The sequence below is a fragment of the Chiloscyllium plagiosum genome, unplaced genomic scaffold (assembly GCF_037043375.1).
Source record: "Chiloscyllium plagiosum isolate Xiang-an unplaced genomic scaffold, Cpla_swu_hap1 HiC_scaffold_37, whole genome shotgun sequence".
In the NCBI taxonomy this organism is placed as follows: Eukaryota; Metazoa; Chordata; class Chondrichthyes; order Orectolobiformes; family Hemiscylliidae; genus Chiloscyllium; species Chiloscyllium plagiosum.
In genome coordinates this window covers 15,718,484-15,730,991 of record NW_028270175.1, presented here as the reverse complement: position 1 = coordinate 15,730,991, position 12,508 = coordinate 15,718,484, and the positions used below count along the sequence as shown (strand labels likewise).

General features: G+C 41.9%; 1 protein-coding gene across 6 annotated transcripts in view; it reads right to left on the bottom strand.

Annotated features, from left to right (window-relative positions):
• The window catches only part of prkcz (protein kinase C, zeta), a 431,548-nt gene that overhangs the window by 37,760 nt on the left and 381,280 nt on the right, over positions 1 to 12,508 (bottom strand). For all 6 annotated transcript variants that reach the window (XM_087980378.1, XM_087980379.1, XM_087980381.1 and 3 more), the window contains one exon: positions 2,487 to 2,602. In XM_087980378.1, coding sequence (XP_087836504.1) covers positions 2,487 to 2,602 — 116 coding nt within the window. The remainder of the gene's footprint in view (positions 1 to 2,486; positions 2,603 to 12,508) is intronic.

The window sequence follows — 12,508 nt, the reverse complement described above, 5'->3', positions numbered from 1 at the left end:
TCCAGCACTACACTCTTCGGAAAAAAATACTGGCAGATGAAATATAGTAGCTTGTCTACTTTGGCAAGAAGAATAGAAAAGCTGCATATTACTTAAATGGAGAAGGACTGCAAAACTCTTAAGCACAGAAAGATCTCTAGAAGTGCCACTGCTACATGAATCACAAAAATAATTAGTATGCAGATACAAATGATGAGGAAGGCAAATGGAATGTTTGTTATAAGGGGAATGGAATATAGAAGTAGGGATATTATGATAGACATTGTTATAGAGGCATGATATTAAGGTCTCACTCCGTTTGAGATTCTAAGCTGTCCTACCCAGTAAACTACAAAGCATCAGCATCACGAGTAGTTTGCTTAGATCCTTCTCACTATTAACCCTCTCATGGGTGGCACGGTGGCTCAGTGGTTAGCACTGCTGCCTCACAGCGCCAGGGACCCGGGTTCAATTCCCGCCTCGGGCAACTGTCTGTGTGGAGTTTGCACATTCTCCCTGTGTCTGCGTGGGTTTCCTCCGAGTGCTCCGGCTTCCCCCCCACAGTCCAAAGATGTACAGGTTAGGTGAATTGGCCAAGCTAAATTGTCCATAGTGTTAGGTAAAGGGGAAAATGTAGGGGAATGGGTCTGGGTGGGTTGCTCCTCAGAGGGTCAGTATGGACTTGTTGGGCCGAAGGGCCTGTTTCCACACTGTAAGTAATCTAATCTAATCTAATGTAATCTAACTGAACACAAAGTTTCCTACGTTGAAGGAATTAAAATCAGGAATATGCAGGAGGCTAGAACTGGAGGAATGTAGATATCATTCAGTGCTTAAGGACTGAAGAATGTTAGGTCTGAATGCTTTTGAAAACAAAGATGGAAATTTTAAAAATGAAGCATTGCTTGAATGGTTGTCGCTGCAGGCCAGCAAGTAGATAATTCCAGCATTTGCAGTTTTTTGTATTTGAACATCTGCCGTTTTTTTTTGTCTCTAATCAAGTTTGTTCCACTGCGAAATCTCTTCAAAGGATGCCAACTATGAAGAAGTCCTCTGCCATTCCAGCATCTGCAGTTTTTTTTGTCTCTCAGCATGTAGATAATAGCAGGGATAATAATTGAACTGAATTAAGTGGAAAGTGAGGACTGCGGACGCTGGAGATTAGAGTTGAGAGCATGGTGCTGGAAAAGCACAATTGGTCAGGCAGCATCCGAGAAGCAGGAAAATCAATGTTTCAAGCAAAAGCTCTTAATCAGGAAAAAGGGCTTTTGCCTGAAACTTTGATTTTTCTGCTGCACGGATGCTGCCTGACCTGCTGTGCATTGCCAGCACCACACTCTCGACTGTAGTAAGTGTAAGTTAAGACACAGGTTGCAGAGCTTTGAAGATCTCAGCCTTATGCAGGGTGGAAGATGAAAGGCTGGTTAAGAGTGCATTGAAATAGTTAAGTCTGGAAGTAAGAAACATGAATAAAGATTTCAGTAGCAGATGAGCCAAGGTAGGGACAGACTCGGACGATGTTATCGAAGTGGAAATAGATGGTCTTTGCAGCAAACAGCAGAATTATATAAATTTTCAGATAATTAATTCAACACAACAATGACAAATAAACAGCACACACACACACATATACCTAAGCAGTATCATGCCTCAGCTTTGATTCTTTTGACCATTGTGCTTTTTCTCTGGTTCAACACTTTACTGACAGTTGAATAAAAAAAAACGACACAAGAGGGCTAACTAATAACTGAACTGTTCAACGAGTTTGATCCCAGAAGGCCCATTAGTGTTACAGATCCATGGCAATGGTTGAAGCAACTAGGATATTTTTCTGGCTGCATTACAGTACTGAAAATTATTAGGTATCAGGTAGCAAGATATTAAACCTGAAGAAAGTGTTAAAGATTCAAATTAAATATTGAGATTAGTTTAATTATATCTTAAAATAAAAGCATTGCTTTGACATATCTATGTTCCCCAAGATTAGAGAGACTTGAATCTCAATTTGTTACAATTCAAATCCCAAATATCAACTGCTCATGTGTATTGAAAATCAAAATTTACCTGCGCAATGTTATGGAAAATACAATACTTAACTTAAACTGTTGATCTTTCTAGGAAGGGGTAATATAAGTAATATGAGCAGTAAAGAAGCTGAAAAAAGAATGATTACCATATGCTCCAAGAAGCATGTCACATACACTTTTATGGAAATTAATTGCAGAAGATAAGCTATAAGCATATCGATCTGCTGAAGTCCTATCATCCATGATTATTTTTAGAATGTTATCACATCAAACAGCTGTGTTCTACAAACTTATACCCAAATTACATTTTTTATTTATAGTTTACTAATTTAAGAAAATTCTGTGAATCAGAATAGTATTTTTTGTGTGTGGCACAATGACATGCAACATTTCAATTAAAATACATGCAATTCTGAAGCTCCCAAAAGGCAATAAGTAGTGTGTAAAGTTGGAAAATCTTAAATATTCAGAGAAACTCACTCATCATCTGGTGTAAGCTGCACAGGTTCACTTGTAAACTGAGTGTCGAAGTTTTCCAGGCCATAGTCATCTGTGATCTGTGGTTTAAATGGAGGAGTCACCTGCTTCTTTTCCAACTGAAGAAGAAAAAGAGCCATTCAGAACTAGTTACACAGATCAAAGGAATGTGGAAAAAATAAGTCCATTTATAATACAAGTTACAATACCTTTTTCAGTACAATGTAAAACACACTTGTAGGATATGGAGGTTTAACATCACCAGCTTTGATGAACAATGTCAACATATTTGGCATTCTTTCATTAAAAAAAGAAAATTTTAAAAAATGGAGAATGAGAAAAAATAATCACCAAAGTCCTCCAGAAGACAAGAAACTATAGGACAGTTATCCTGACCTCTGTTGTTGATAAGATTTCAGAGTCCATTATCAAGGATAAGATTGCAGGGTACTTGGAAGTGCATGGTAAAAAATAACTGAGTAAGCAGCTTCATCAAGGAGTGGTAATGCCTGATTAATCCATTAGAATTCTTTCAGGTCGTAATGAGCAATTTCAACAAAGAAGAGCTAGTGGACACTGGATTTCCAGAAGGCCTTTGACAAGGTGCTGTACAGGAGGCTGCTAAATCAGTTAAGAGCCCATGATGTTAGGGGCAAGATACTGGCATGGATAGAGGACATGGCTGCCTGGCAGAAGGCAGAGGGTGGGGATAAAAGGGACTTTATCCACATCCTTGCCATCCCTTCCTATTCATATGCCTTTTAAATATTGTAATTGTACTCGCCTCTGGCATGCACCATTCTCTGCATGAAAAGTTGCCCCTTATGTTCCTTTTAAATCTTTCGCCTCACCTTAAACTTACGTCCGCTAGTTTTGGAAACCACCACTCCAGGGAAAAGACCTTGGCTATTCATCCTATCTATGCTGCTCATGATTTTGTAAACCTCTGTATGGTCACCCTTTGGCCTCCAATGCTCCAGGTAAAATAGCCCCAGCCTCTTCAGCCACTCTCTATATCTCAAACCTTCCAACTCTGGCAGCATCCTTGTAAATCTTTTCTGAACCCTTTCAGGTTCACAACATCCTTTCTATAACAGGGAGACCAGAACTGAACACAGCATTCCAAAAGTGGTCTAACCAATGTCCTGTACAGCCTCAACATGATCTCCAAACTCCTATACAATGCACTGACCAGTAAGGCAAGAATATCAAATACCTTCTTCACTGGCCCATATCCCTCCAAACCCTTCCTATTCATATACCCATCTAAATGCCTCTTAAATGTTGCAATTGTACCAGCCTCCACCATGTCCTCTGGCAGCTCATTCCATACACGTATCACTCTCTGCGTGAAAAAGTTGCCCCTTAGGTCTCTTTTTTATATCTTTCCTCTCTCACCCTAAACCTATGCCCTCTAGTTCTGGAATCCCCAATCCCAGGGAAAAGACTTTGTCTATTTATCCTATCCATGCTCCTCATAATTTTGTAAACTTCTATAAGGTCACCCCTCAGACTCCACTCCAGGGAAAACAGCCCCACCTGTTCAGCCTCTCCCTATAGCTCAAATCCTCCAACCCTGGCAACATCTTGTAAATCTTTTCTGAACCCCTTCAAGTTTCACAACATCTTTCCGATAGGAAGGAGACCAGAATTGCACACAATATTCCAACAGTGGCCTAACCAATGTCCTGTATAGCTGCAATATGACCTTCCAACTCCTGTACTCAATAAATGAAAGCATACCAAATGCCTTCTTCCCTATCCTATCTACCTGCGACTCCACTTTCAAGGAACTATGAACCTGCACTCCAAGGTCTTACGGTTTGGCATCACTCCCTAGGACCTTACCATTAAATGTCTAAGTCCTGGTCTAATTTGCCTTTCCAAAATGCAGCACCTCACATTTATTTAAATTAAACTCCATCTGCCACCCCTCAGCCCATTGGCCCATGTGATCTAGGCCCATTGCACTTCTGAGGTAATCTTCTGCCCTGTCCATCACACCAATTTTAGGGTCACCTGCACTAAGCCTTCTATGTTCATATCCAAATCATGTTTATAAGTGTATATGATAGTGACAAAAAGCAGTGAACCCAGAACCAATCCTTCTGGCACACTGCTGGTCACAAGTCTCCAGTCTGAAAAGCAACTCTCCACCACCCCTCTGTCTCTTACCTTCAAGGCCAGTTCTGTATCCAAATGGCTAGTTCTCCCTGTATTCCATGTGATCAAACTACTCTACCATGTGGAATCTTGTCGAACATCTTACTGAAGTCCACCTAGATGACGGCCACTGCTCTGTCTACATCAATCCTCTTTGTCACTTCTTCTAAAATCTCAATCAAGTTTTGAGACACGATTTCCCATGCAAAAAGCCATGTTGACTATCCATAAACAGTCCTAGCCTTTTCAAATACATGTAAATCCTGTCCCTCAGGATCCCCTCCAGCAACTTGCCCTATCTCCTGTGGTTCCACACGTGGTCTTGCTGATCTTCGAAGGGCTTATTCTCTCCCCAGTTACTCTTTTGTCCCTAATGTATTTGTAGAATCCCTTTGGATTCTCCATAATCAAGAATGGGCAGAGAAGTGGCAGATGGGATACAACATAGGAAAGTGTGAGGTTATGCACTTTGGTAGGAAGAATAGAGGCATAGAGTATTTGCTAAACAGGGAAAGGCTTTGAAAATCTAAAGCAAAAAGGAACTTAGGAGTCCTAGTTCAGGATTCTCTTAAGGTTAACATTGAAGCTCAGGTCTGAAAATGTGTTGCTGGAAAAGCGCAGCAGGTCAGGCAGCATCCAGGGAACAGGAGAATTGATGTTTCGGGCATAAGCCCTTCTTCAGGAATGAAGAAGGGCTTATGCCCGAAACGTCGATTCTCCTGTTCCCTGGATGCTGCCTGACCTGCTGCGCTTTTCCAGCAACACATTTTCAGCTCTGATCTCCAGCATCTGCAGACCTCACTTTCTCCCCATTGAAGCTCAGGTGGCAGTTAAGCAAGCAAATGCAATGTTAGCAGTCATTTCAAGAGGGCTGGAACACAAGGGCAGAGATGTACTGTTGATACTGTGTAAGGGTCTGGTCAGACTACATTTGGATTATTTAGCTAAGTTTTGAGCCTTGTTCTGCGCTGTATTGTTCTATGTTCTATTTGGTGATTTTCTTTAATCTCCTGAAACTGAACCAGATGGGTATTTATTCTGTCATAGAACATAGGCATTACTGGCTTTGCCACTATTTAATGTCCATCCTTAAGTGCCCAGAGGGTGTTCAAAAGTCAACCACATCATTGTGAATCGAAAGTCATATGATGGCCAGACCAAGTAATGGTGGCAAATTTTCTTCCCTAAAAGATGATGAGTGAACCAGATAGGTATTTATGACAATTAACATCGTTGCCATTAGGTCAGTTCTTTTTTTAAAAACTGAATTCAAATTTCAATATGGGATTCAAATCCATGTCCCCAGAGCATTATCCCACCATTAACACATTGCTACTATGATACAGCCTCTCCCTTTCTGGGACCAGAGCTTCTCCATATTAACGCTGTTGCCAACCAAAATTTAAGACCATAAGACATAGGAGCGGAAGTAAGGCCATTCGGCCCATCGAGTCCACTCCGCCATTCAATCATGGCTGATGGGCATTTCAACTCCACTTACCCGCATTCTCCCCGTAGCCCTTAATTCCTTGTGGCATCAAGAATTTATCAATTTCTGCCTTGAAGACATTTAGCGTCCCGGCCTCCACTGCACTCTGTGGCAATGAATTCCACAGGCCCACCACTCTCTGGCTGAAGAAATGTCTCCGCATTTCCGTTCTGAATTTAACCCCTCTAATTCTAAGGCTGTGTCCACGGGTCCTAGTCTCCTCGCCTAACGGAAACAATTTCCTAGCGTCCACCCTCTCCATGCCATGTATTATCTTCTAAGTTTCTATTAGATCTCCCCTTAATCTTCTAAACTCCAATGAATAAAATCCCAGGATCCTCAGCCGTTCCTCATATATTAAATCTACCATTCCAGGGATCATCCGTGTGAATCTCCGCTGGACACGCTTCAGTGCCAGTATGTCCTTCCTGAGGTGTGGGGACCAAAACTGGACACAGTACTCCAAATGGGGCCTAACCAGAGCTTTATAAAGTCTCAGTAGCACAACAGTGCTTTTATATTCCAACCCTCTTGAGATAATTAACAACATTGCATTCGCTTTCTTAATCACGGACTCAACCTGCATGTTTACCTTTAGAGAATCCTCAACTAGCATTCCCAGATCCCTCTGTACTTTGGCTTTACGAATTTTCTCACCGTTTAGAAAGTAATCCATGCTTCTATTCTTTTTCCCAAAGTGTAAGACCTCGCATTTGCTCACATTGAATTCCATCAACCATTTACTGGACCACTCCTCCAAACTGTCTAGATCCTTCTGCAGCCTCCCCCCTTCCTCAGTACTACCTGCCTGTCCACCTAACTTTGTATCATCGGCAAACTTCGCTAGAATTCCCCCAGTCCCTTCATCCAGATCATTAATATATAATGTGAACAGCTGTGGCCCCAACACTGAACCCTGCGGGACACCGCTTGTCACCGGCTGCCATTCCGAAAAAGAACCTTTTCTCCCAACTCTCTGCCTTCTGTCAAACAGCCAATCCTCAATCCATACCAGTAGCTCACCTCGAACACCATGGGCCCTCACCTTGCTCAGTAGCCTCCCGTGTGGCACCTTATCAAAGGCCTTTTGGAAGTCTAGGTAGACCACATCCACTGGGTTTCCTCGGTCTAACCTACTTGTTACCTCTTCAAAGAACTCCAACAGGTTTGTCAGGCACGACCTCCCCTTTCTAAATCCATGTTGACTTGTTCTAATCCGACCCTGCTCTTCCAAGAATTTAGAAACCTCATCCTTAAAGATGGATTCTAGAATTTTACCAACAACCGAGGTTAGACTAATTGGCCTATAATTTTCCATTTTTTGCTTTGATCCTTTCTTGAACAAGGGGGTTACAACAGCGATCTTCCAATCATCCGGGACTTTCCCTGACTCCAGTGACTTTTGCAAGATCTCAACCAACGCCTCCACTATTTCCTCAGCCACCTCCCTCAGAACTCTAGGATGTAACCCATCAGGGCCAGGAGATTTATCAATTTTAAAACCTTTTAGCTTTTCTAGCACTTTCTCTTTTGTAATGGCAACCATACTCAACTCAGCCCCCTGACTCCCTTTAATTGTTGAGATATTACTCATGTCTTCCACTGTGAAGACTGACGCAAAGTACTTATTAAGTTCTCCAGCTATTTCCTTATCTCCCATCTCTAGGCTTCCAGCATCAGTTTGAAGTGGCCCAATGTCTACTCTTGCCTGTCGTTTGATTATTATGTATTGAAAGAAACTTTTACTATCATTTCTAATATTACTGGCTAGTCTACCTTCATATTTGATCCTCTCCTTCCTTAGTTCTCTCTTTGTTATCCTCTGTTTGTTTTTGTAGCCTTCCCAATCTTCTGATTTCCCAGTGCTCTTGGCCACTTTATAGGCTCTCTCTTTTTCTTTGATAGATTTCCTGACTTCCTTTGTCAGCCATGGATGGCTAATCCCTCCCCGGATAATCTTTCTCTTCTTGGGGATGAACCTCTGTACAGTGTCCTCAATTTTACCCACAAACTCCTGCCATTTTTGCTCTACTGTCTTCCCTGCTAGGCTCTGCTTCCAGTCTATTTTCGTCAGTTCCTCTCTCGTGCCCTCATAATTACTTTTATTTAACTGTAACACCATTATATCCAATTTTGCCTTCTCTCTTTCAAACTGCATACTGAACTCTATCATATTATGATCGCTGCTTCCTAAGTGTTCCCTTACTTTAAGATTTTTTATAAAGTTTGGTTCATTACATAGCACTAAGTCCAGAATAGCCTGCTCCCTTGTGGGCTCCATGACAAGCTGTTCCAAAAAGCCATCCTGTAAGCATTCCATGAATTCCCTTTCTTTGGATCCACTGGCAACATTATTTACCCAGTCCACCTGCATATTGAAGTCTCCCATGATCACTGTGACCTTGCCTTTCTGACATGCCTTCTCTATTTCCCGATACATGTTGCGCCCCTGGTCCTGACCACTGTTAGGAGGTCTGTACATAACTCCCACTATGGTTTTTTTGCCTTTGTGGTTCCTCAATTCCACCCACACAGACTCCACATCATCCAACGCTATGTCAATCAGCATTTTTGTCAATTAATTTTGTTCTTAACTAACAAGGCAACCCGGCCCCCTCTGCCCATCTCCCTGTCTTTTCGATAAGTTGAAAACCCTTGGATGTTTAACTGCCAGTCCTGACCCCCCTGTAACCATGTCTCTGTGATGCCTACCACATCATAATCATTCACGATGATCTGTGCCATTAGTTCATCTGCTTTGTTATGAATTTTACGAGCATTCAGGTAGAGTGCCTTAATGTTAACTTTATTAATGTTTGCTTTATCATGGCCAGGGATATCCCCTTGCGATTGCTGCAATTCCTCAAAACCCTGTTGATGTTTCACTGCCAAGGCTAAAGTTACGAACATCAAGAGTCATTGGTATAATCTGCACATGTGCAAGTGGCCAACCACACGTACCCAGCAGGGAGCTTGGCCAACTTGGCAGTCATAGCATACACTTCATTATATATGTCTCAGTAAATAACTGTCAAACATAAGGGCTTTTCAGCAATATGTTTAACTTTAGACCACTGAATATAATCCATTTTGTCGGGACTCTCTTTCCCCCAATGCGTGTTTACTTTCCTTCAGCGATATTTTCCTTGGTTGGTGCACAGAATATTTGAAAATGGATTGTGAAATTTTAATTATATGATTTGGTTAAAATTATCAAATTAATTTAAGGAGGATTGAGAACAATGCAATGCATCTATGATCTATTAAAAGAATAGGATTTGATTGGCACACATCTTCTCACTCAATTTCTAATGTTGAAGTCACACCAATCACAGAAGCAATTAGTGAGTAACTGCATAGTGACGGTGCCAGTTCAATCTCGGTATATAACGAGAAAATTTCTTTTGATCTTTATTGGAAGTTTTAACACTATCAAATTTGTAATCATTCACATTTACAACATGCTGTCTGCATATGGGGGTTTATATGAAAATAAGCACAAAGTAGTAGTCAGGTGTATCAAAGGGCTGAAAGGATCAAAATTTGGATAGCAATACATATTTCTAGTGTATAATTCATTACTTACAAATGTCTCCTAAATGTTTACCCTTTTCTGAGACTGTGCCCATTTTCAGATTTCCCCTCCCAAAACCCCAAGAAACTGCGGATGCTGGAAATCAGAAACCACAAACTGCTGGAAAAACTCATTATGCCAAGCAGCATCTGTGGAGATAAAGCGAGTTAATATCTCAGGTCGAGTGACCCTTCTTCAGAATTGATTGTAGCTAGGAAAAGGTTGTTATGTGCTGAAGATGGGGTGGCGGAAGGCTAGGTGGAGATGGAACCCAAAGAGAGAAAAACAAAAGGAAACAGACAAACGACAGAGGGACAAGGAGTGGAGAAATGGGCTAATGGGGGTCATTATTGGCTGACAATGGGTTGTTTGTGGAAGCAGCCCATGTGATGACAAAGCATGGTGTGTGAGGGTTGGGGTAAAGACATGACAGAAGATGCTCAGGTCCTAAAATTATTGATTGCAATATGGACTCCAGAAGGTTGCAGGGAAAACTCAGTGCATTCTTCCAGCCTGAGCTGAGTATTGTGGCAAGCCCCAGAGACAGATGTTGGCCAGGGAACATGGTGGTGTGTTGAAGTGGCAGGTAACTAGAAGTTCAGAGTCATTCATAAAACATACGTGTTGTGGCCACTCACTGAGTCTGTGCTTCGTCTGCCCAATGTAGAGCAGATCACTGTGTGAACAGCAAACACAGAAGACTAGATCGAGTGAATTGCAGGTAAATCATTGCTTCACTTGGAAGGTGTGTTTAGGGTCTGGGGCAGGAGGAGGGAGGAGGTAAACAGGCAGGGGTTCACCTTTTGCGATTGCATGGAAAGGTGCTGTGGGGATGTGTTGGGAATGGTGGTGGAGTAGATCGCGGTGTCCTGGAGGAAATGATCCCTGTGGAAAGGATAAGAGAGAGGAGGGGAATATTTATTTGATATTGGCATCCTGCTGGAGGTGGCAGAAATAGTAGTTAATGATCCTTTGGATGTGGTTGCTGGTGGGATGATAGATGAGGATGAGCAGGATCCTACTGCTGTTCTCAGACGGAAGATAAGAAGTGAGGGCTGAAGTGAAGGAGATGGGTCGGACACAGCGGTGGGAACCCTCAGTTCAGGAAGAAGGTGGTTATTTAGGAGAAGTTGGAATCATCAGAACAGATGCGAAGGTGGTGGAAGAACTGGGAGAATAGAATAGAATCCTAGCACAGTGTGAGGATGTATAGTCAAAGTTACTGTGGGAGTTGGTGCATAGTTGATATTAGTGGCCAGCCTATCCCCACAAATAGGAACAGATGTTGCGGAAGGGAAAGGATGAGTCAGAGATTATCCAGGTGAAGAAGAGAGCAGGGTGGGTAACTGATGAACTTTTCCAATCGTAGACAAGAGGAGGAAGCTGCACCGATGATCTCATCAATGCAACAGAATGGTGGGGAGGAGCTGGAGTAGGACTGGAACAAGAATGTTCCATGAACCACACAAAGAGACAGGTTTAACTGGGACCCATAGGGGTTCTGATGGCTACCCTTTGACCTGAAGGAAGTAAGAGGAGATAAAGAGAAGTTGTTCAAAGTGAGACAAGCTTGGTCAGGTGGTGGTGGATTGAAATGGTTAAGGCCCCTTTTCTAGGAAGAGGGGTGATGGGGGATGAACATGTAAAGGGATTGCATATCCATTCTTCTGATACTTCATGTCAGTTTAGAATTTTCAGTTTGCGGCCACAGGCACTTCCTCTTTACCATGTTCTATAATGGTTATCCCTGACTCTGAGATGACGCCCTCTGCTCCTAGATTCTTTAATAAAAGGAAGCAAACAACCTTTCGGCATTTATCCATCAAGCCCTCCAAGAATCTTGTACAATTCAAAAAGTTACCTCTCATGTTCTAAACTCCAATGAGTACAAGCCCAGTCTACTTGACGTCTCCTCGTAAGAGGGTCTCTCCAGATCCAGGACCAGCCTCGTGAACTGTCTCTGGACTCCCTGCAACACCAGCCTATCTTTCCTTAGATAAGGGGACCAAAGCTGTTAACCGTATTCAATGCACAGTCGATACAGTGCCTTGTATAGTTTTAGCTGAAATTCCCTTTCCAAGTCGGATATTGTGCAACTTGAAATAGTACCTACAGATGACGATCCCTCATTTTTTACTGCCCTTGATCTTTATCTTAGTAGTAAATGTCATAGGTTTGGAAACTGCTCTCGAACGAGCCTTGGCAAGCAGCTTATGATGGAGGAATGATCATTGATGAAGTAGCTGAAAATAGTTGGGCCTAGGTAACCACCTCAAACTTCTGCAGACACATCCTGGATCTGGATTTCTGACCACTACCATCTAGGATCTCTTTAATCTGGTGTTATGTACAGATTCAAATTAGTAAACTTCATGTTTGTTTTGTGTTACAAGCTCACAGTCCACTCAAATTAAAGCTATTCAAAGCTAACTTCCAATTCAATAATCCGGGCTAACCGAGATAATCCACATTTCCATCAATATAATTATTGTGCTCTGCCACCCTGTTTCCAATGTCATCAATTTCAGGAGTTAAAATGCTTGCACGTTTGTTAGAAATTGAGAAATCAAAGTGCTCAGTTTAAATACACAAAGAAAAAGCAATGAAGAGAAGAAAAGGCAAATGCAAAAGGAGCAATTAGATTAATATCAAATTTGGCTTTTAAAAGAATGAAGATTATAGGTTAAAGGGAAGGAAAACACAAAATATAAGACACTATTGTGAAGGAAGGTGAAGAACAATGGGGAAGGGGAGGAAATGTAATTGTACTTAAATCAAGATACCACATTCAATGTACCT